General features: G+C 49.0%; 1 protein-coding gene across 2 annotated transcripts in view; it reads left to right on the plus strand.

Annotated features, from left to right (window-relative positions):
- Window positions 1-24181, plus strand: part of Reep1 (receptor accessory protein 1) — a 57727-nt gene that overhangs the window by 29291 nt on the left and 4255 nt on the right. Inside the window, exons 4-7 of one of the 2 annotated variants that reach the window (XM_051154702.1) lie at window positions 88-201; window positions 8871-8921; window positions 15385-15562; window positions 19907-20071. In XM_051154702.1, the coding sequence (XP_051010659.1) occupies window positions 88-201; window positions 8871-8921; window positions 15385-15562; window positions 19907-19950 (387 nt within the window). In that variant the 3' untranslated portion in view covers window positions 19951-20071. Of the gene's footprint in view, window positions 1-87; window positions 202-8870; window positions 8922-15384; window positions 15563-19906; window positions 20072-24181 lie in introns of those variants that run through there. The other variant, XM_051154703.1, reaches the window with a different exon arrangement.

Below are 24181 nucleotides of genomic sequence, written 5' to 3' on the forward strand. Positions count from 1 at the left end.
TGCCAAGCCCAGCACTTGGGAAGAGAGGATGAGAAGAGATGTCTTTGAACTTGCCAGCTTAGTGTGCCTCTGCTTCTTCTCTGACAGGAAATTGATGACTGCCTGGTCCAAGCAAAAGATCGAAGTTATGACGCCCTTGTGCACTTTGGAAAGCGAGGCTTGAACGTGGCAGCCACAGCAGCTGTGATGGCTGCCTCCAAGGTACAGTACCATGCTGGGTCCTGAATACCATGGGTGGACATCTCAGTCTCTCAAGTTGCCCTGCCTGTCACCTCTGTAGATTGTACCGGATAGGCTAGAGATCATTGGCAGCTCTTTATGTTTATCTTGGTTTTGGTGGTGGGTTTTGTTTTGTTTTTTGTTTTGACAGGGTTTCTCTGTGTAGCCTTAGCTATCTTGGCATTCACTGTAGACCAGGCTGGCCTCCAACCTAGAACTCAGAGATCCACTTGCCTCTGCCTCCAGCGGGCTGGGATTAAAGACACAAGCCACCATGCCTAGCTATATTTATCTAGGAAAGTCCCTTTAAAAGTATGATGGGGAAAGATGGTGAGTTTTGCCTCCAGAGCATTCTCCTCTCTTTCACACATATGCAAATGTGCACACACACACACACACACACACACACACACACACACACACGTGGCCTGTGTGATAGCAAGAGGCTCCCAGAGCCCACAGGATAAAAGCCTCTAACCTGGGCTGGAGAGATGGCTCAGCAGTTAAGAACACATGCTCACAACTCAAGTTTGGTTCCCAGCACAGTCAGGTGGCTCACAATTGCCTGTATCTCCAGCTCCAAGAGAAGATTTGATGCCTTCCTCAGACCCCTGTGGGTACCTGCATGGATCTTCACACAGATGGACACATAATTAAAATAAAATAAATCTAACCTAGAGTGGAAAAACCACTCTAACCTACCTGAAACAGAGGTGTGTGTTTGGGGGAGGGGGCGCACAGAGAGAAAAGGGGAGGGGAAGGTATCTCTATCCTATTTCCCAGGGTGCACTAGTAGAATCATCTTAACCCAAAGTGGGCAGGGAGAGAGATCATCTAGGCATGTGGATAGCCTCCATGTTCATGTGGTCCATCACATCCTGAGAAGGGATGTGGGGTCTTAGAGTGAGTTTAAAGGTTTCAGTGTAGAGCAAGATGGTCTTGATGGTGATGAAGATGATGGTGATGATGATGATGATAGGTATACTAAAATGGAGGCAGTTCAAAATAAGCAGGACCAGTGGACAATTGTGATGCAGTCATTACTTCTTTTCCTTTTTATCTAGCCTTCCTAGTTTCTTATCACATGATGCTTTGTCATTGTGGGGCTTGCTGTGCCCACAGACTTGGACAACTGAAATAGACATCTTCTCTTAGGGTAAATTCATCAGATCTCCGTAGCGTTCCCTCTCCTAGGATCCAGACACAGGCTGGAGATCTCCAGCCAGCGGTTACTACTCTCTTCGTTAAACCCACTGGCTGAGAGGTGAGCTACAGGCGAAGGAGAGGTGATCAGTCCTGGATGGTGATGCCAGGGTTTGAGGTCAGATGCAATAGAGCTGTGGGTGGGTTTGGGAGAGGCTGATGGACACAGACCTTAGTGTTCCTGTCTGTGCTTTGAGTAGGTGGCAGGATGGAGCACCCTGAGGGCCAGAGGTATCCAAGATGGGTTTTCTCTGCCAGGAAATGGGGAAAAGCATGCTGAGAGCATTTGTTGGAGAAAGCTCAGCACCCAGAGCTGAGTGGTTGTTACAAAAATACCTTCTGCCAGTAGTGGCACCTCTAATCCCAGCACTTAGGAGGCAGAGGCAGGTGGGTCATGTGAATCTACACATCGAATTCCAGGCCAGTTGGGGCTACCTAGTGAGAACCTATCTCAAACAGTAACAACATTTTCTTTTCCTTTTAAAAGAAAGAAAAGTCCTTTTTGTCTGAAGTGGGGGAGTGGTACAGAGCCTGGGGAGAGGAGAGGGGAGACAGAAGGAAGGATTCAGGTTAAGACAAGGCACAACCCCTTCTGTTGCATGGAACTGTGGGACCATGTGACTCCAGTATCCACAGGACCCCTGGCCGCGTTGGTGTAATGGAACTGTTACGGTGACAGATCCCAGTTAGCATCTTTGGAAGGGAGACTCTGCCTTGGTACCTGAGATCAGTCAGGATTTGCAAATAGCAGTGAATCCCAAGAATCTTCCATTTGTGATGCATGCCTCTTAGCTTTGAATTTTTAAATGAAGGATTGCTCTAGTCAACCAAGCCCTGAGTTCATCAGGCCAATCCTGATGCGACAGAAACCGTCTCTCAGCCCCTCTCTCTACTGCACGGTCTCTGCCTTGGAAGCCTGACAGAAGAGGGTACTGCTCAAGTCTTCCTGCAGAGTACGTGTGGTGTGTTTGTCAGCGCAGGTCACCCAGCTCCTCAGCCCTGAGGTGTCAGCAACATCCAGAGGCTCACCCTCTTCCAGGTCTGCCTCAAGAGCCTTGATGCCATCTTGGCTAGTCATCCCCTCACCCCACTACCAAGAAGGCCCATGAGCCCAAGACTCCTCCAGCAAGGTGTCTTATCTCAGCTAGAACCCAAAGAATGTTCCCGATGGCTTGGAACTTGCCTCAGGAAATAACTTCTTGTCAGTTCCTTTCATTCATGTTCTTGTGGGAAAGGACTTCCACTTTCTGTCCAATGGTTTTATAGGAGAAAAAATTTCTGCTTTGTGGGAGCCTTGCTTTTTCTCACTAAATATAAGTATCTAGAGAGAGAGAATACATCTTCTCCTCCAAAAATAATGTCCTCTATTTTTTGAAACAGATACATGCTAAAAAAAAATAAAAAGTAAAATAAAATCCAAAAGTCCAGTCAGGCCCAGGTCTACTTCTGTGGTTTCCATAGCAACCATGGACAGCACCCAGCAGAGTCAGAGGATGACTCACTAGCAGGTCCTCTTCTGGTTTTCATGCCTGAGCCACCTGCAAGGCTTTGTGTTCTGGTTTCCAGTAGTGCTGAATCAGAGCCTCAGGCAGCTAGCCCGTGGATTTCTGTTCCTAGTAAGTTCTCCAGGTGATTTTAAACATTTAACTTTGCCTAGGTTACTGCCTGAAGTCCCATCCAGAGTAGAAAACATGGGTGACTGAGGTTAAGACAGTTTATTTCTGTATCTTTCTTGTGATGCAAGTGTAACACCTAAAGATATTAACCTTGAACATGAGAAGATCTCTGTGTGTGTTTATGTGTATGTATTTGTGTTTGTGTGTGTGTGTGGAGTTTGTGAGCATGTGTATTTGTGTATGTTGTGTGGATGTGTGCATGTGGCTGTGCGTGGGGTGTGTGTGGATGGATGTGGTGTGGATTATGTAGATTATGTGATTATGTGTCCCTATATGTGGAACAAGACGTCATTGTACAACCTGAGTCTGTGCCACCGTGGGATTGCAAATTTCTCTACAAAGCCATGTGACTGAGGAATTGGTCCTCTTTCCTTCTAGTGCTCTTCTGTCCATCTTCTCATGGCTCCCTGGACACTACAGAGCTACTAACGGAAGAGTGAAAGATCTTTTGACCACATTATGGCTTAGTGGTTAAGAGCACCTCTTCCAGAAGACCCAGGTTCAGTTCTCAGCATGCACACAGTAGCTTACAAATGTATGTGACTCCAGGCACAAGGGATCCAATACCCTCTCCAGCCTCAGGGGCCCTGTATGCTCATGGTACAGAGGCATACATGTAGAAAAAACGTCCATACACATAAAAACTTTTAAATAAAAATAATATTGATCTGTGAGCACCTCCCCTAATTTAATACCTGTGGAGGATGTATTTATCTTCATGAAGTATGAAAACCTTTATAAGGCCAGGCCAGTACGATGGCTCAGTGGCGCAAGGCTTTTGCTGCTGAGCTTATGACTGATGGCCTGAGTTTGATCCTGGATCCCTGTAGTAGAAAGAAAGAACCAACTGTTCAAAGTTCACGTCTCAGGAGCTGGAGAGATGGCTCAGTAGTTGAGAGTACATGCATGCACACGCATGTACGTGTGTGCACATACACACACACTAAACAAATGAAAAATGTTTTGAACTTCTAAACTATATCAATATGAAAACACACTTTTTTGTTAGTGCTATTATTTTTTATCTTGAAATTAGAAAACCTAAAACAAAAACATGAGACATGGGAGTTTTCTTCGCAGGGTAGTTCATCCTGCCTACACCATTTTCTCCAAGGACCCCACCTTTGCTCCAGGAGATGATGCCCTCTGTGTCAGTGTCCTGGTGACTCCGCTGCCTTCTCTCCTCCATTTCCCACCTCAAAGCCCAGGATTCCACGCAGAGGAAGACAGCACCAATCCTTTTAAAGACTAGAAATGATCATTTCTCTTTTTGAAAAACAATACCCTTGAAATTCATTTGTCAGAAGAAACATTCTCATATTCAAGGGAGACCCAGTGAGAACAAACTGAGCAAAACATCTGCAACCATGAAGCCTCCTGGACCCCTTACTCCGTTTGAAATTTGGCCCCTGCACTAGGTCCCTTCTATTTGTCCATTCCTAGCCTTGCTAAGCCAACTTTTCTTTTAACTTGTCACTTAACTTGAAAGATGCACGCCTTTAATCCCAGCACTCGGGAGGCAAAAACAGGCAGATCTCTCAGTTCAAAGCCAGCCTCGTCTACAGAGTGAGTTCCAGGACAGCCAGGGCCATAGAGAGAAACACTGTCAAGAAAAAACAATTAATGGAAGGAAGGAAGAAGACAGGCAGGCAGGCAGGCAGGCAACTTCCAGGACAGTTAGGGCTACACAGAGAAACTGTGTCAAACACACACACACACACACACACACACACACACACACCAAAAACACAGAAAGAGAGAGAGACAGACTGAGACAGAGAGAAAGACAGACAGAGACAGACAGACAGACAATGTTGTTTTTCTTCCCATGAAGAGCTGCCCCTGGAGCATCCCTTATTGTACCAAACCTATTATTAAAGTCATCTTTTGAAGAGAAATGCTCCAAATAAGACTTCCATTCTATGACTTAGATGGCTTTTGGTGGGGGGGGGGGTGTACTCATGTTTTTGTGTGCCCCATTGGCCACAAGGACCTCGTGTTTCTTTTTTAGATTAGTAGCTGTTGCTCCTTCTCCTTCTCCTTCTTCTACTTCTTCTTTCTTGGTTTTTTCGAGACAGGGTCTCTCTGTGTAGCCTTGGCTGTTCTGGACTCGCTTTGTAGACCAGGCTGGCCTCAAACTCACTGCGATCTGCCTGCCTCTGCCTCCCGAGTGCTAGCTTCTTTACTTAAAAGCTTATTTTATTTTAAATTATGTGTATGTCTCCTGTGTAGGTATTTGCACATGAATGCTTTTGCGCAGGAAGGCCAGAGGTGTAAGATCCCCCTGGGGCAGGAGTTGCAGGAGGTTACAAGCCACCTGACGTTGAGTGCTGGACCGTGGACCCGGATCTTCTGCAAGAGCAGTGTGTGCTGCTTAACACTGGGCCATGGCTTCTGCCCCTAGATGACTAGTCCTTTCCTTCATTTCTGCGTTAGAAAATAACCATAGGGGCAGGTAAGATGGCTCAGGAGTTAAGAGCACTGGCTGCTCGAGCCGGGCGTGGTGGCGCACGCCTTTAATCCCAGCACTCGGGAGGCAGAGGCAGGCGGATCGCTGTGAGTTCGAGGCCAGCCTAGTCTACAAAGTGAGTCCAAGATGGCCATGGCTACACAGAGAAACCCTGTCTCGAAAAACCAAAAAAAAAAAAAAAAGAGCACTGGCTGCTCATCCAAAGGACCCAAATGGCAGCTCACAACCATCTATCACTCCCAGGGGATCTGATGTCCTCTTCTGGCCTCTGCAGGCACTGCACAGGCATGGTACACAGACATACAGTCAGACACTCATAAATATAAATTAAAAATAAGTAAAAGCTAATAAGAAAGAGATTCAAATAACCGGAAGCAACAATGCTTAGTTTTTCAGCCCTTTTACTTGTTATTACTTATTAATCCTAATTGATGTGCTGGTCTTGGTGGCACACAACTTTAAGGCGAGCACTTGGAAGGCAGAGGCAGGTGGGTTTTTGTGAGTTCAAACCCAGCCTGGTCTACATAGCAAGTTCTAGGACATCCATGGATACATAGAAACCCTGTATTAAACAAAATAAACAAAATTCCTTAGTTGATCTCAGCATTCGGGAGGCAGAGGCAGGTGGATTGCTGTGAGTTTGAGGCCAGTCTGATCTACAAAGCCAGTCCAGGACAGCCAAGACTATACAGAGAAACCCTGTCTTGAAAAACAAAACAAAACAAAAAAACCAAACCCTTAGCTGATGTGAAATATACACTTTTTTTATTCCTCCAACTCTATTCTGTGCTGCTTGCTACACGCGTCTGTTTCAGTATGAAGTCACTGAAATGAAGGGGCCTTGGAATTGAGTCCCTTAGTTGGCCAGCAGCTGGCACAGGTACAACATATTTCCATCACTGTGGAAACTTCCGCTGGGCAGCTGCCTCAAGCCTCTGTAAACGTTCTTGGGTGTTCCTTGGTCTTCTTTTCACTCTTTCGCCTGTAGTTACTCTGGCTTTGGTGGGATACTCCCCTCTTTTACTCTCCAAGTTCTTGGAGCTGTTTTTATATGGCTCGCAGGGAAGTGGAGCTGGACGCTCTTGCCCGTAGCATCGCCCACGCAATGGCTCCCATGTCCTCATCCTCTCCCTTGTACCAGCCCACGTTTCACATCACAAACTACATCCACTCTTGACCTCCTCTACTGGAAACTCAGCCGCTCTGCCTGCAGTGTGGTCAGTGACCACGAGGGGTTAGTCAAAATTTTGGCGACAGCCTGCTATCTGAATAGCCAGGCATCATTCCCCGAGAAATAAAAGTATGTTTTCTCATTCATTCGTTTTATTCCTAATCTGACTTTAAAATAATCGTACTCAGAGTTGCTATTTCTAGGATGATAAGGAGAGGTCCTGTCGGTTTAGCACAGAAGGGTGGAGAGATAAAGATGAGACTGGAAGGCTGGGACCAGAGTTGGGCTGTGCAGGCCTCAAACAGGAAGGGAAAAGAAGCAGCCGACCACTTGCATGGCTATTGCAACAGTCAGGGTCAGAAGGGCAGAGGAGGGGAAAGGAGGAAAAGATGCTGAAAGGTTAGGACTTCAGAAGTAAGTGGAAATGGGGGTAAAGCGTCAGACAGGTCCGTGATTTGTCATTGTGGGCTCCAGCGAGCATCAGCAATGTGGAAGAAGGCTGGACAGAGATCTCTGAGGAAGGCACAGCGCAGGGAGGGCTTTCAACCGAGGCAACTGTCTTAACAGCTCAGTGTTTGGAGCATCCTGACCCCCTGTTTCCTGGGGATGCCTGGTTTGGATGATCAGGATGAGCTGATACAGAGATCTGACTCACCAGGCAGTTTGATTCTGCCTGTTATTTCTCATTAAGAACACTTCCCAAAACAGAGGTCAGGAAACAGACCTCTCTCCCAGACATCCCTGTCCCCAGGTGCAAAATGAAAAGAAAAACAGGACAGAACGATAGTGGGATAATGGGGTTAGTTCTTCGCATAATCCACAAACTGTTTCTAGAAGGTTCTCACTATCGTAATATGCTTTTCTTTTCTTTCTTTTTTCCTCTCACTACTCCAAAACCTTCAGTAGAGAACTCAGTTCTGTCCCCTGCCCTTTCCTTCTGGTGTGTCAGCCCTCATGTGAGGTGCACAGCTGTGAGCTCGTGTGTGAAGTGCAAAACTGTGAGCTGGTGAGAGGTGCACAACTGTGAGCTCATGTGTGAGGTGCACAACTGTGAGCTTGTGTGTGGTGCACAGCTGTGAGCTCGTGTGTGAGGTGCACAGCTGTGAGCTCATGTGTGAGGTGCACAGCTGTGAGCTCATGTGTGAGGTGCACAACTGTGAGCTCATGTGAAGTGCACAACTGTGAGCTCATGTGTGAGGTGCACAACTGTGAGCTCATGTGTGAGGTACACATCTGTGAGCTTGTGGGTGAGGTGCACAACTGTGAGCTTGTGGGTGATGTGCACAACTGTGAGCTCATGTGTGTGGTGCACAACTGTGAGCTCATGTGTGAGGTGCACAACTGTGAGCTCATGGGTAAGGTGCACAACTGTGAGCTCGTGTGAGGTGTACAGCTGTGAGCTCATTGTGAGGTGCACAACTGTGAGCTCATGTGTGAGGTGCACAACTGTGAGCTTGTGGGTGAGGCCTCCACTGAGATTCAGGCCAGCCATGCTGCTCTGCCACCCAGAATGGTGCATGTTTTGTCAACTTGGTCCTATGTCCTCTTGGATGAATCTCTCTCTCTCTCTTTTTTTTTTTTTTTTTCCTTTTTGGGTTTTTAAAGACAGGGTTAGGCTGGGCATGGTGGTGCACACCTTTAACCCCAGCACTCAGGAGGCAAAGGCAGGTGGATTGCTGTAAGTTTGAGGCCAGCCTGGTCTACAAAGTGAGTCTAGGACAGCCAAGGCTACACAGAAAAACCCTGTCTCAACCCCCACCCCCCCCCCCCAAAAAAACCAGACAGGGTTTGTCTGTGTAGCCCTAGCTGTCCTGGAACCCTTTGTAGACCAGCCTGGCCTCGAACTCACAGGCAAATCTCTGTGTTGATGCCCTGCTCTGAGTAAGGTTCCTAGAGGCAGGGACCGCTTCACACCGACCAATGTTCCTTCCTCTTCAGGACTTCATGGAGTGTTGTTAGCATCACACCTGCCTTTGTGGCGTGTGAACAGAGAAATGCATGGGCTGAGCGAGTGAGCGAAGGAAAGAAATGAGGACACATGGCTCCTCGGTGTCTTGTTGGCTTGTGCCCATGGCTTTTTTTTTTTTTTTTTTTTTTTTTTTTTTTTTGTCCCCCCTTTACCCTTTATTAGGTGGCTCGACTCTTTCATTTTGTCTCCTCTTTGGATCTCAGAGAAGGGCAGGTAACCCACCCCATTGAGAGGTGTGACTAACTCCAAACAGATCCAGTCAGGTAGAGAGGCCCATCCGCCATCTCTACCCACCAGGCTCTGGTGGTCTGGATCAGAGGCAGGTGTCTTGCTGCCCCCGACACCTGCGCGTGACATGTGTGACTCCATGCCAGACACATAGGCTGGCTGCACTTTGCCGTCATACGAGAGCCTTTTAGTGTGCTCTGGCAGCATCTAGCATGTGACTAACTCAGTCCCCGCCCCCTTTGTTTAATGCCTGGAGAATGAATTGAATTTGTACTGATAGTTTCGTGGTAGAAATCCTCATCTCTTTTTCTTTTGTTTGTTAATTCTCCGCGTGGCATGCTGAGGTGGGGCTGCCTGGCCCTGCTGCAGAGCACGTAGGCAGAGCTGGGGAGGCTGGCAGTGCCTGGGTATGACGTGAGGGATGGCAGGAAGCACTAACTCTTCTTGAATTACCCCTGGGGAATGTGGTTGTGCTTCTGGCTTTGTTGTTGTCAATTGCCCACCTTACTAAAACATCTCGCTTTTATTCTCATTGTCATCCACAGTGGGCACTGGGTACTTGGGGAAGTGGGGGGAGCTAAAATTCACACACTTCTGTGCCTTCCCCTGTTATGAGGTGGATCCCTTCAGAACCTGTCCATGGCCTTAAATGGGTCAATTTCTGGAGTCATCTACCTTCCCTCTCAGCTCTATTTTAGTTTCAGCTAAATATATATATCATGGGCCATGGTCATGCATACCTGTAGTCCTAGCCCTTGAGAAATGGAGGCAGAAAGATCAGGAGCTCAAGGTCACCTTGACTAGGTAGTGAGCTTGAGGCTAGCCTGGGCTACATGAGACCCTGTCTTCAAAATAAAAAACAGGAGCTAAAGAGACGGCTCAGTGGTTGGGAGCCAGGTTCAGTTTCTAGCATCCGTACAGTGGCTTGTCAACGTCTGTAACTCCAGTTCAAGAGGATCCAATGTCTACCTCTGACTTCCGTGGGCACCAGATATGCCCATGGTACACACACACACACACACACACACACACACACACACACACACACACACAGGCAAAACACTTGTACACATAAAATAAAATAAGTAAAAATTAAAATAAAACAAAGTCCAAACTGCTTGCATTGTTTTACATTTGAAGACATTTGTCGCTATCACGAAAGCCCTGTTGTATTTACAAAATGTCATCCTCAGAGTTATCTCAGGAGACTGGTGTGTGTTGCTAGAAATTCAATTGCACGGCCTCCCTACAGGAATGCATGAGTTTTATGCAAGATGCAAAAAGAAGAAAAGAGGGTGAGATCACTCCTAGCCCTACCACCCAGTAAAGCCTGTCACTTGAGGCATGCTTTCACTGAGCAGATACAGTTGTGGGCATTGACAGTGGATAGCTGGGCCCATCACTTTCTTAGCCATCAGAATTGTGAAGATTCCCTCCAGAGTAGAATAAAGTGACAATGTTTAGTGGTGAAAAAGTGCTAAAAACTGTCCAACAAATATGCCTCTCTTAGGCTGGGGTGTGACTCAGTTGGTAGAGTGCTTGCCTCACATCCACAAAGCCTTGGGTTCAAACCTCCAACACCACATAAATTGAGTGTGGTTCTGCATACTCCAAATTCCAGTGGTTTGGAGACAGAGGCAGGAGGATCAGAAGTTCAAGGTCTACCTTGGCTATTTAGCAAGTTCAAGGTCAGCCTTAGATACATGAGACCTTGTCTAAAAGAAACTAAAACAACTAGGCATGGTGACATATGCCTCTAACACTTCAGAAGCAGATGAAGGCAGAACCCTGAGTTCAAGGTGACCTAGTCTACATAGAGTGTTCTAGGTCAGCCTGAGCTATACAATAAAACTCTGTCACACACACACACCAAAACACAAAAACAAAACACAAACCCCCTCTTTCCGCTTGGTTCACATATTTACACACTCAAGTTCTCCAAGGGGGGCAGGGAAGTATAGCTTTTGTTTTTGTAGTCATTTCAAGAATGAGGACTGGAAATGGCTCTGTGAGTAAAGCACTCGCTGTGCAAATATGAGCATCTGAGTCCCCAGAACCCTGTGAAAATGTCACGTGTGGTGGCACATGCTTATCCTAGTGCTTGCTCCCCAGAGTAGCCGAGCCTAAGTTGTTGAGCTCCGAGTCAAAGGAAGTAGACTGTGTTCCTGAGGATGTCCTACACACACACACAAATACACACATGCCCCAATACACCTGCATGCAATACATACATGTACACATTCAAAAGAAAAGGAAGAGCCAGGTATGGTGGTATATCCCTTTAATACCAGCAGCTGGGGAGCAGACACATATCTACCTTTCTGAGTTTAAGGTGAGTGTGATCTACATAGTAAGTTCCAGGGGAGTCAGGGCTATGGAGAGAGAGAGAGAGAGAGAGAGAGAGAGAGAGAGAGAGAGAGAGAGAGATATGGAGGGAGAGAGGGAGGGAGGGAGGGACGGAGGGAGGGAATATTTGAATGGTTGGTGCTCAGTGTCTCCCACTGTGGCCAAAGACATTTGAAATACATTTTAGCCTGGCGTTGTTTTTTTGAGACAGGGTTTCTCTGTGTAGCCCTGGCTGTCCTGGAACTCACTCTGTAGACCAGGCTGGCCTCAAACACAGAGATCCATCTGCCCCTGCCTCCCAAGTGCTGGGACCACAGGTATGTGCCACCACCACCCAGTCCAGTCATTTAGGAATTTTCAAACACAAAGAATCCAAAATTATTTTCCCAAAGTAGGGAACCCAATGTGCCAGACGGAAGACAGACGTTCCAGAGGACAACAGCTTCCACATAACAAGACGGGGCTGCTCCCAAGCCCAGCTAACGTAGCTTCCCGGAGGTAGAGACGAGACCCAACAGGCCTAAGACGCTGTCAAACGAGAGGTTCAGCGGTCTCTGTTCTGGTTTGTTTCCATGCCTCTGCGGCTTCCTCTAGCCAGGGCTAGCTTGGTCCTGAGCCATTCTTATCTCCTCTTTCCTAACCCTTGCCACTCACCATCTTCCTGATGCTGGTGACATTGGAGCTACACTGGCTGGGCTTCTCTGAGGGAAACTGGCCCCTTTGCCAAGTGGCCACCTACTGTGCCGGCTGCTGCTTTCTCTCAGGTCTGTTGCAGAGCATTTACAAGACTGACCCAGAAGCTGGTGGTGACGGACTTAGCTGGTTATTTGGGCTTGGGGTCGTGAAACCCCACCTGGTCCTTTTGGCCATACATTGTCTTTTCTTCACTGATTTCAATGGCAGCTTAGGTGTGGCAAACAGCAGCTGCAGTCATCATTTGGTTAGCATAAAAAATAAATAAAAACTTTGGTTTTAAAGATTTATTTTTAAGTGGGTGTGTGAGTGCGTGTGTGTGTGTGTGTGTGTGTGTGTGTGTGTGTGTGTGTGTGTGTGTGTGTGTTAGGGGAAGGATGTGCAGATTCATGTGAGTGCATTGGAGCTGGTGTTACAGGCAGTTCTGAGCCTCTTGATGAGGGTGCTGGGACCTGAACTCAGCTCCTCTGGAAGAGCAGCAAGCTCTCTTAGCCATAGAGCCATTTCTCCAGGCCCTTGGCTGGCCTTCTCACACACTTAACTCTGGCTTGCTCTATACAGTGGGTATTGTAGGACATAATACTTTATGTCTTTATAGATTAATGATTCTAACTATATATGCTTGGTTTTAAACCACTTTCCGTTTGTGTTTGTTGTTGTTGGCTTTTGGAGAAATAAGGTTCACTCTGGAGCCAAGATTAGCCTGGAACTATGCTGCTGAGGCTAGCCTCAAACTGTGACAGTTTTCCTGCCTCAGCTACAGAATGCTGGGGTTACACACCCTGTATGTCATTGCTGCTGGTTTTCTTGTGACATTTTTGTTGTTGTTTGGTTTTATCTTTGGTAGCTTGGTAATTGACCTATTTCATTTCTCAGTGCATCGTCTAGCCTTGGGCTAGCCCCTTTTGCTTGCCTTGTGCTAGCCCCTTTTACTTGCCTTGTGCTAGCCCCTTTCACTTGCCTTGTGCTAGCCCCTTTCACTTGCCTTGTCTAGCCCCTTTTACTTGCCTTGTGCTAGCCCCTTTTGCTTGCCCCTCCCCAGCTCATTCCTTTTATTATAGAAATAGTTTGTGGTTTTGTTGTTATTATTATAATTTTTAAGATTATAATTATTTACCTTCTTTCCTGTTCTCCTTTCAACCTCTCCCATGTAACCTCCACCCACTCTTTTACTTTAATTATTATTACATATGTGTGTATACACATTCCTAAATACATAAACACAGCCTGCTTGGTTATTAACTTACGCCCTTGCCTTCTTTTGATTCTTGTTAACTTACACCTTCCATTTTAGCATGTGGCTGTGCTTTGTTCATCCACTTAGATCATTGTTTTATTACTGAATAAAGCAAAAAGGCTCGCTCCAGCCCTCTGCCGGGTGCTTTGGGCCCTGGCTGGTTTCCCTGCTGCAGCACCCTTGGCTCCTCTGTGCTGATCTGCTAATGCTCTTATGTCTGCCCTTCACTATGAAAATAAGATGCCACTCCTCCCCAGAGTCTCTACCTCCCACTGCCTCACCCAGGACTTGAGGAGGCTGCATTCTGAGCACAGCCAAGGTCGTCACCTGGCAGCTGCTTGCTCCAGATTCCACACTCTTCTCAGTAACACCAGTCCCCTGTCAGGTTCTCGTGACCCAAACAAGTCTCTCCAAACTTCATGTACTGTTGTTTTTTAACCCATTCAGTCTGCTTAATGCATGGAACTACATAGTCCATCTACGGGAACATGGGCTGGTATAGGCAGCCTATCAGAGGCCTCATTCCTGTAAAACACTGGCTGGAGAGATGGCTCAGTGATTAAGAGTATTTGCTGCTCTACAGAGAGCCCATGGTTGACAGCATCCATGTCCAGCGGTTCACAGATGCCTATAACTCTAGCTGCAGGGACCTGGTAAACTCTTCTGGCTAAACCAACACGCACACGCACATGCACTTGCACTCGCGCACACACTCTTTAAAAGATAACTGACTCCCACCCCTGCCTAAAGCCATTAGTTGCTAATTGCTTCTCAGCAAGGGTAAGACTTCCATAGATTTGATCAAAACACATTAAATGCATGTGTGAAAGTCTCAAATAATAAGTTAAAAGATAAAAGTATACAAAATAAGATAAGGTAAATTCTAAGCAACAACAAAATGCAACTCAGCTGCCCTGAGGCACAGGCACACCGGCAGCAACACCCAGCTCTCATCTTCACCTGATCCTGAGGCACAGGCACACCTGCAACACCCAGCTCTCATCTTCACCTGATCCTGAGGCACAGGCACACCTGCAGCAACACCCAGCTCTCATCTTCGCCTGATCCTGAGGCACAGGCACACCTGCAGCAACACCCAGCTCTCATCTTCGCCTGATCCTGAGGCACAGGCACACCTGCAGCAACACCCAGCTCTCATCTTCACCTGATCCTGAGGCACAGGCACACCTGCAGCAACACCCAGCTCTCATCTTCACCTGATCCTCTTCCCTCACTCAGGCCCAGGTTGGAGGTTGGGGAGATTTCCACCCATATAACAGATTTATCTTGCTTTCCCAAACAAAACATATTCAGACTAAGATTTACCCCCACAGCTCCTTCAGCATAGAAGTGGTTATGACAACAGCAAAGTTATTTTTTTAATATCTTCCTTCCTGATTCATTACCTTTTGGGTATTTTATGAAGCTTTCATGCATCAATACAAGTAAATGTGCCTTATAAACCATTTCAGCTGCACATTTTTTTTAATGACAACTATCATGCATTAAGACAATACCGCCTGCATTTTATAGCCTCTGGGAAGATGGGCTGAGTGCACAGGATATTAGGTTTGATTTTGTAACCAGATTCTGAGAACCGAGGAAAGCATGGCCATACACAGACTTTTACTGGGAAGCTGAGGCCTCCAGCTGTCTCTATAGAGTAGGGACTGCAGTGGCTGGGGATGTCGCTGGGGTGCCAGAGATCTGCCTGGCATGCATAAAACCCTGAGTCTGAGCCCATCCCTACATAAGCCAGGAGTGGTGCCCCATGCCCATAACCCTAGCATTTGGAAAGTGGAAGCAAGATCAGGATGACCCTAACAGCTATGTCCCTATATTGCTAAGCAGCAAGTTCAAGACCAGCCTCGGACATATAAGATCCTATCTCAAACAACAAAGTGTGTGTGTGTGTGTGTGTGTGTGTGTGTGTGTGTTGGCGGGGAGGCCTGCAGAGGCTAGTCATCCTAGCTACAGATTTCCTTGTGTGTGTCTGGACTATACCTTACATGTCAGCAGGTATACCTGGGAACCTCAGCCGAGGCAAGCCAGGCCTTGTCTGCTCACAGAGCAAAGGTCTCTCAACCTTTGTCACATCTCATGTCTGTTCCCACTGCTGTCCACAAGCCCATGCTCAGGCCTCTGACACGTGCTCTCCTGTGTTGTGTCCAGGGACAGGGTGCCTTGTCAGAGAGACTACGGAGCTTCAGCATGCAGGACCTCACCACCATCAGGGGCGATGGTGCCCCTGCTCCCTCGGGACCCCCTCCACCAGGGCCTGGGCGGTCCAGCGGCAAACACGGCCAGCCCAAGATGTCCAGGAGTGCTTCTGAGAGTGCCGGCAGCTCAGGTAGGTCGCTCTACTCCCCTTTTGTGCTCTCAAGTACTGGATGGTACACAGGGTGTCCCTTGCCTCATAGACCTGTCACCAATGGAGGCATTTGTTAGAGTGCACAGGGCCACAGGGTGCACCACGTGGGCCACTCAGGAAGCTGGCCTGGGGGCTGCGCCTGCATCAGGTTAGATCAGTCATTCCTTCATCATTGTCTGAGGAATCAGACAATGCTAGGATGCTAGTTCCTGGGCCAAGTTAGGCCTTGGGAGCTCTTCCCGGCCTCTCTAGCGCACACTCAGGTCTCATGAGCATCTCCTCCCACTCTCCAGGCCTTCCTCCCTGCGTATTTCCTTTCCTCCTTCTCCACTGTCTCTGCTTCACCTCTGACCACCTACTCACTATGCCAGACCACAGCCTGCGCCTACCAAGGACCAACGCTAGGCCTGAGGTCCAGTTCCTGGGGAGGCCAAGGATGAGTTCCTTCCAGTAACTGAAAATCTACCTCTTCTGTTTAACTCTCGTGGTTAAGCTCTCAGCATGAGACTGCCCATATGGGTCTTGACCAGGAACCTTGGGCCTGTCTCCAGAGGTCTCAGTGGGTCCATGTGAAAGCCAGCTGTGTGAATTGAGGTGTGAACTCAGCAGCTCATCTACTCGTGTGGCCTGGGAGCTATTAGTTTCTAAGATGGATCTTTAGGAGACAACAGGGACTCAGGAGCTGACAGAAATGGTGGACAGCAGGAAGTGTGGAGGAGGTGCTGGGGTACCACTTTTGCCCCCTCTTTGTTACAGAAGAAACAGGACTTGGGTTGTTTTGGAATATGCGTTATGTACAAAGTATCTGTTACTGCTCTTGAACATGCAAAGCGGGCAAGGTTGGTGGTGGCACATGCTTTTAATCCCAGCACTCAGGAGGCAGAGGCAGGTGGATCTCTGTGAGTTCGAGGCCAGCGTGGCCTTGAATGAGTTCTAGGACAGCCAGGGCTACACAGAGAAACCCTGGCTCTAAAAACCCACAAAACAAAACATGCAAACAACAATTCCCCAGGGCACCTGGACCCTTCCTGTGTTTTGAGAGGCAGCAGGAGAAAGGCACCTGGCCTCTGAGCCCCAGATCCTGACAGATCCCACCCAACTCTGAGGGCTAGCACGTGGTCTGCACATGATAATATGCTCAGGCCCAAACACTCAATACCATAAACATTCCTTTGTGTCCTTTGGCGTCTTCTCCACTCAGAACCATTCCCTTTGCATTATGCCTATGTTTGAAGGTCATATATTTTTTGTTTTCTTTTTTTCTGTTGTTGTTTTTTTTTTGTTGTTGTTGTTTTGTTTTTTTTGGGGGGGGGTTGAGTGAGAATTTCTCTGTGTAGCCTTGGCTGTCCTGGAACTTGCTCTGGAGACTAGGCTGGCCTTGAATTCACAGAGCTCCGCCTGCCTCTGCCTCCCAAGTGCTGGGATTAAAGGCGTGTGCCACCACTGCCTGGCTAAGGTCGTATATTTTTGATGGGAGATGTTTTCACTCTAGAAGCAGGGCAGCACTTGGGAGGTGGTTCACTATGAGAGCTCAGTTGGAATAAGCCAGGTTAGAGTGCTCAGGACCGTGCCTGGTGCCAGTAGGCAGTAAGTAGCTATTGTTATAAATCCTGTTTTGTTTTGTTTTGTTTTTTGTTTTTTGTTTTATCTCACCCAAGAAAGTACTTTGCAATCCTGAAAGTGTTCAGGAGACAAATACTTCTCTGTGAGGCAGTGTAAGCCCAGTTATTAAAATGGCCCACACCAAAGTTGAAAGGTCAGGCAGGGAGTCCTGCTTCAGCTGGGACGTGGGCTCAGGTAGCCCTGTGCTCCTTCCCCCCTAAGAGTCTGTTTTGTCATTGCAGAGAAGAACCAAGTAGAAGTGTCCGGCACAGAGAGGTCGTGCACTCTGTCAAGGCCACACAGAACCAGAGTCTAGGCTTCCTGCCCAGACCTCCTCTTGACAGACTTTTCAGGTTAGGGCTCAGAATGAAATGACAGGAGGTTGGCAGGGTCTCAGAGATGCTGGGGATGTTTCCAAGGCCTGAGTCAGCTTCCAGCCCAGCACGAGATAGAAGGTTTGGGATGACTTGTTTTGCCTTTGGCAGAGGTGGTGAGATCTCTTGCCATTGAGGCCTCCGTTCAGAGAGGGAATGTAGCTGCTCTGGGGCCCAAATCAAAAGTCACTTCAGAAAGAAAGACACATGGGATGTGGAACCTGGGTGTGTGGCAGAAGTGCCGGTGCCCATGATGGAGCTGGGGCTGTTGTCCACAACATGAGAGACAGTGTCCCTGGGAGGAAGTCTGGCAGAGGAAAGCCGAGTCATCTGGGGCTGCTCTGTCCTTCCCAGCTCTGCCCACAGTATGGGACCGAAATGCCAAGGGAGGAAAGTGGGGTGAGGCACCCCAGAGTAGGGAAGCAAGCTGGGCTTCAGTGTGCCAGTTTTCTCATTGATGTGACAAATAACTGAGAAGCAATGAAAGGGAGGGTGGGTTAGTTTCCCTCACAGTTTGAAGGCACAGGCCATCGCGGGCAGAAAGGCATGGCAGCAGGAAGATGAGGCTGTGGCAGATCGAGTCAGAAGTCAAGAAGCAGGATGAGAACTGCAAATGGGGTCTGGCCATCAAAACTCAAGGCCCTCCTCCTGTGACGCACTTCCTCCAGCAAAGTTCCACAGCCTTCCAAAACAGCACCGCCAGATGGGGACCCAGTACACCAACACAGGAACTCATCCTGTGTAGGTGACGCTGAGCCCATAGGATGCAGAGACTGCCACACAGGGAAGCTGGCACAACACCACACATCTTCCAGCTCATTCCTGTGAGACCACTTCCCCTCCCTCAGCTCCGTGTGCTACCAGCCACAGAACTTTTCTCAGCATGATGCCTAAGCCACAGCAGAGGATTTGACTGTGTGCAAGAAGCAGACCCAGTCCCTTCAGCTTTCTCTTGAGGAAAAGGCCCCATGATGTTGTGTTTTAGGATTGTGAGGAGAGGGAAAGAAGAAAAAAAAAGAGATCATTTTCAGACTCCAAACAGGTAGCTGACGACCCCTTAGGAGAGGGAACAGATAACGGCATGGCTGCAGGCCGTGTCCATGTGTCAACTGGAATCTCCGATTCAATGGACACTGGTGGGTCTTTTTTTTTTTTTTTTTTTTTTTTTTTTTTTTACCGAGACAGGGTTTCTCTGTGTAGCCTTGGCTGTCCTGCACTCACTTTGTAGACCAGGCTGGTCTTGAATTTACAGAGATCCTCCTGCCTCTGCCTCCCGAGTGCTGGGATTAAAGGCATGAGCTACCATGCCCAGCTTGAAATCTATGCTTCTTGAGGAAGGAGAGTAAGTGAGGTGCTGGGTAAAAGCAATGGAGTGGGTCCAAGAAACACGGATCACGGCCAGCTGAGAAACAGGGAGGAAATCAAGCATTTGGCTTCCTGCACCTCAAGGAAAGAGAGAGAGAGAGAAAAAAAAAAAGAGTAACAGGACACAAAAACTGTACTGCTGTGTTTACTCTACCTGCAAGCTCCAAGCTGACAGTGCCTGGGGACTATGCCTCCCTTTCCAACCGACCTCCACTTCCCTGCCACGTGCCTAGCACACAAATGGCCCGCTACGTGTGGCACAAGGAGAGCACACGGTCCAAGCATTGTAGATGGAGAAGCATAGTCTTCTGCTACGGTTTTCTGCACCCAGGGGTGAGGCCGAGCCACACACCAGAGCTGACTCAGCTGCCTGGAGTCTGCCCTCTGGTATGAAGGGTTTGGGCAGGCAGAGTCTGATGCTGCAGAGTGAACTGAGAGGGAGGAGCCACATGTAGAATGGCTGGCGCTCCCCACCAGGAAGGGTACGCGGGGTTGGGAGAACGAGGAGAGCCTGCCACAGATTCAGAGTTAGTGGGTCAGCATGTTTAGTGAGCATCTACTATATGCCAAGGTTGAATGCCATGTTCAGAGTAGTAGCCAATTAGGTCTTTTGCCAAGCGCTCAGACACTAGTTCATTGGGGTTGTGAGATCAGTCTGAGGAGGTTTCCCGGAAGAATCGCTGAATGAAAAGGTCTGGGAGAGGTTTTGAGGAGGGGATGGTTATTCCCAGGGGAAACAGCTCCCACTTCCTTAGAGCTACAGGAAGCAGGGCCGACCCGAGAGGAAGTTGAATCAGAGATGATCCCTTCCCACACTGTAGTGTCTATAGAGACTGCCCTCTTCCTGAGATTCCAACTCAGGGAATTTCACACACTTCCCTGGGGCCTCCCTGTTTGTTGGGGCCTGGTTCCTGCTTGGGGGAGGCTATCTCTGACAGCACCCCCCACCACCACCACCCCAAAACCCGATCAATTCCCACAGTGTGTACCTGCTGCTCTACTTGCAGGACCCGGAAAGGTAAGTAGCAGCCAGCCTGCCTGCAGCCTGCTGGACTCAGCTTGTTTCAGGGGCGCTAATCAAGGGCTGGCCCCTGACCTTGGGCTCCTTTCAGCTGCATAGGCCAGGTGGGGGGTGTTGGGGGGGAGCCAGGGGACAGACAATAAGACCCTTAAGGGATGCAAACACACTGTCTTATGTTCCTGTGGCCAAACCTCTCGGAAAGCTGTAGCCTGGCAGATCCACTTCAAAATCTCTCCACTGTTGGAGAGTCCTGAAACGTGGCAAGTGGTCTGGCCTAGAGTGAATGGTTCAAGATAGAGAGGCCAGTCAAGAAGCCACCATGACCTTTAATGACCTTGTCTTTGGAGTCAGATTCGCACTCAGTCTAAGTTAGTGTGATGGCCAAACCTATGTTCCCTGAGAGAATTATTCCCTTCTTGGAAGGAGTGTCAGAGATGTACGTGTGGACCTTTAAGCCAACCCAGTCCTGCACACCCTGTGCAGTGGACCCTAAAGACGTAGGGACTTGCACGATCCTTTGAAGGAGGGAGCCCTGAGCGTTGAGGGGGTTCTGGCCCTGCCAAGGGAGTGCTGGCTTACTTACTGCTCTCCACTTACTAGCTGTGCGACTTTGTGTGGGTCACCTAACTGCTCTGACCCTGTGCCTGCATCATAGAATAGATAAAGGCCCCCTGCTTTCCTTCCTGCACTATTATGGAAATGGCCGCTAAGAAGGATTTTTGAAGGGTGACTACTATTCTTGTGGTATTATTTGTTTGCGTATGGGGGTGATATGTGCACATGTGCGTGTCATGGCTTATGTCTGGAAGTCAGAGAACAAGTGAGTCAGGTCTCTCTTCCTATAGTGTGAGTTTTGGGGATCAAATTCAGGTCATCAGGTGGAGGTGCCATCTCTCTGGTCGGTGACTACTATTTTTACAGGCTGGAATAGCCAGGCGAACTCAGGGTTCTGGGGTCTCCCACTTCTAGACAGGAACTCTTGATGCGGCTGCTGCTGGTGTGGGTGAGGGCTGGTGGAGCTGTGGCTCTCCGGGCTAGCTAGACTGCTTTCAGAAGATGTACCTCCACTTTGCCTGAGCTTAACTAGGTGCATTAGGAGCTAGGGAGCATACTGAGTTTTGAAAGCTGTGTGTCCAAGACAAGTGACGGGCAGGAGCAGTGAGCAGGGGACACAGCGGGAGAGCAGCATTCCATCAGTCTTCCCTAGCCCATGTCCAACTGGGGCCTCCCAGTCCATTGCTGGACGCTGGCACATAGGCCTGGGATATTTCCTAGTTTATGGGAAACAGCACTTCAGTGTCCCCAGATGGCCGTGATCATTTCTGTCCCCTATTCCACATGTTGAGTTGTAAGTGCCATGAGCCAGGAGAGTATCACCTAGGGCAAGGTCAGTTAATACCCCACCCTTTCCTAGCGTTCTCCCTCCTGGCTCCAGGATACCTGTCCCTGTGTATCCTACACACCAGTAGTTTCTAGGACACCAGTAGTTCATAGTCAAAATCTGTATACCAGACAATTAATTCAGCTGATGGTGGGAATCTGCATGTTCTGTGGGCCACTGCAACAGGTGTCTTAGAGTGGATGGGTGTTTGGGGGAGTGGGAGCAAAGAGCTGGAAGCATCCAACTGGGATGGCTCTGCTTGGAGTCCTGGCCTGGCAGCTGTGGCCCCGGTGCTGGCTCTCTCTGGTAGGTCCTGCTCTCCTAGGGTCCTGCTGACCTCCAAATCTCTGGAATCTTCTTCTGCCCCCTAGAGCTCCCTGCAAGAACCCATCCCATGAGTCATCCCAGTGTGCCCCTGTATGTCCTTAGGGACAAACGTTCACTCTCTGGGCCTTGTTCTCCCTTCTGTCAGGTGGGAGAAACGGGCTAAATGCTTCTCTGCCCCTCCAGCTCTCTGCCAGTGAGGGGCACTCTGCTGGGAAGTGCTGGCCGATGGTCTGGGGGTGTGTCTGTCTTACAGCTGGGGCTGGAAGCTGGGGATGCTGTCCAGTGCAGAGCAAGAGAAGGTTCTAGGCATCCTTAGAGACTTAGGATCCCTGAGCAGAGACTGAACTTTCTAAAAGATTTGCAAACCCGAGTCTTCATTCAGACAGGGGAGAAAGGAAATGTGGGCATTTGGGAGGCTGGCAGTCACCTATAAGCAGTGACAGCCATGGCGTTAGAGCTCAGAGCCTGCCAAGAAGCAGATGTCAGTTAGGGCCTATTCTAAACTGTGCCTCCCAGACACTAGAACATTCTCTGCCGACCTCGGCTTCACTCTGCCTGCCAGTCAGCTCCCTGCTGTTTGCTGCATGTTACGGTCTCTGTGTAGGCGCTTCTGTTATTACCCTCTGTCCGCCACCTTTCCTCTCCTCTCTCCTCTCTCTTCCTCTCTGAGCTGTTTGTCGTTAGTCAGAGCGGCATATCAGGCTCTTTTAAAAATCAAGTATGCAGGGCATAACCTGAAGTACATGTGAATGTCATCCCCAAACGCCTTCTCTGATAGAATGTTCTTTCCTTTCGCCATGGTGACTGCTGGGATCCTGGATGTAAGTGTTCAGACAGGCACGTCTTTTCAACATGTTTGCTGCCTTGCGTCACTAATGCGTGCTGTGTGGGATGTATGCTAACCTGAGTGTCGTGCTGCACTGAGGGGTGGGGGTGGCTCAGTGCTGGGGACTGGCAGATCTGTTCAGGCCTTTAAAGGGCTGAGACTTCCTGGCCCTGCCTGTCCATCCCCCAGTGCTGAGCCTGACACTAACACACGCGTGTCCCTTGTTGTGGAAGACAACAGGGACCCGTCCTTATGTAGAAGCCACCAACCTTGACCCAACAGTGACAGCTCAGTGGGCTGCAGCCTCGGCTGCCGTTGCTGAGGGGTAGAGAGGAGTGTAGCATGACCTGCACCCACACAAGTTCTCAGGGTCTTGGGGTCTTAGCCATCACTAAGGCTGAGGACATATTGGGTCACAAGTCTATGCAAACCTACAGGAACACTCCTGAGTTTCCTGCCCAGTCACTTGTTCTGATCCTCAGATTGGTGCCACTCCTCAATATGGCCAAGTTCAATGTGACTTATTTTTTCTTTATTCTGCTGCTTGTTCCAAAAAGTGTTTGTGTGTGTGTGTGTGTCACGCGCGTGCACAAAACCCTGGGTTTGATTTCCAGCACTCAATACCAACAATACACTTGACAGACATACAGGGACCACCCAAATAGTTTCTGTGTCACTTTCATCTGAAGCTATTTCTGTCCCCCAGGCACCCACACTGGCCTCCTTGGCCCCCAGCCTCTGCCAAGATCAGGTCTGGCTTCTACTGCCTATATATCTGGAATGCTCTATACCCCTGGGAGTCCAAGGACACAACTTTTCAAAATCCAGTTCTCATTCAAGGTTGCAGTGGAGAGCATGCACAAAGCCCCGTCAACAGTTTCAGCACCGAGACAGGCACTGCCTTTTTGTTTCTTTGTTTGCTTTATTTTGCTTTTGCATTTGAGACAGGATCTTCACACCGTAGCCCAGACTGGCCTGGAACTCACTATGTGGCTCATGGCAATTTTCCTGCCTCGATTTCCCAGGTTAGGATGACAGGCCTAGCCTACAAGGTACTTGTTGTTATTGCGGCTGGTGTGTGGTTTGGATGCTCTCTCTGCCTGGGTGCACTCTGCTGTGTGGCCTGAGTCATCAGGTACCCAAGGACACTGCTGTGTCTCTGCATTATCTGCGGGTGCCCATGACAATTGGTGTAGGGGAAAGCCCTGGAAATGGAGTTTAAGGGGAGCAGCACACATCTGTTCGGAAGCCTAAACCCAGCCAGTGCCCAACCCTGTCCTGGGTGGAGCTAGCCAGGTTGTGTCTGCATTTTTATGTTGGCCTGTGAGCGTCAGGTCCTGGCTAGGCCTGGATCTTGCTCTTCCTCCCAGGCAGGAGAACTTTGCGCCCAGAGGGATGTCCTGGTTAGCAAGTGCCATGCTCCGGCCAGTGTAGGGTACGGCTGAGTCCTCTGAGATGGTGGCAGGCTTTCCGTTAGCTTATTGGAGTGGCAATATTGGCTGGACGCTCAGGGGATGCAAGGGATGAGCAGCCACACCCCGGAACAAGTCAGGAAGTGTTCTGCTGAGCTGAGACAGTTACAGCAGGAGCTGCAGGGTACACACTCTAAGCGTTACTCTGGGCTCAGGACAAGGCTCTGGAGGGCCAGAGTGTTCGCGGTGGGGTTACTGCCCTTGAATTCAACAAGCTGATTTAGACAGGA

This window comes from Acomys russatus, chromosome 13 (assembly GCF_903995435.1).
Source record: "Acomys russatus chromosome 13, mAcoRus1.1, whole genome shotgun sequence".
Classification (NCBI taxonomy): Eukaryota; Metazoa; Chordata; class Mammalia; order Rodentia; family Muridae; genus Acomys; species Acomys russatus.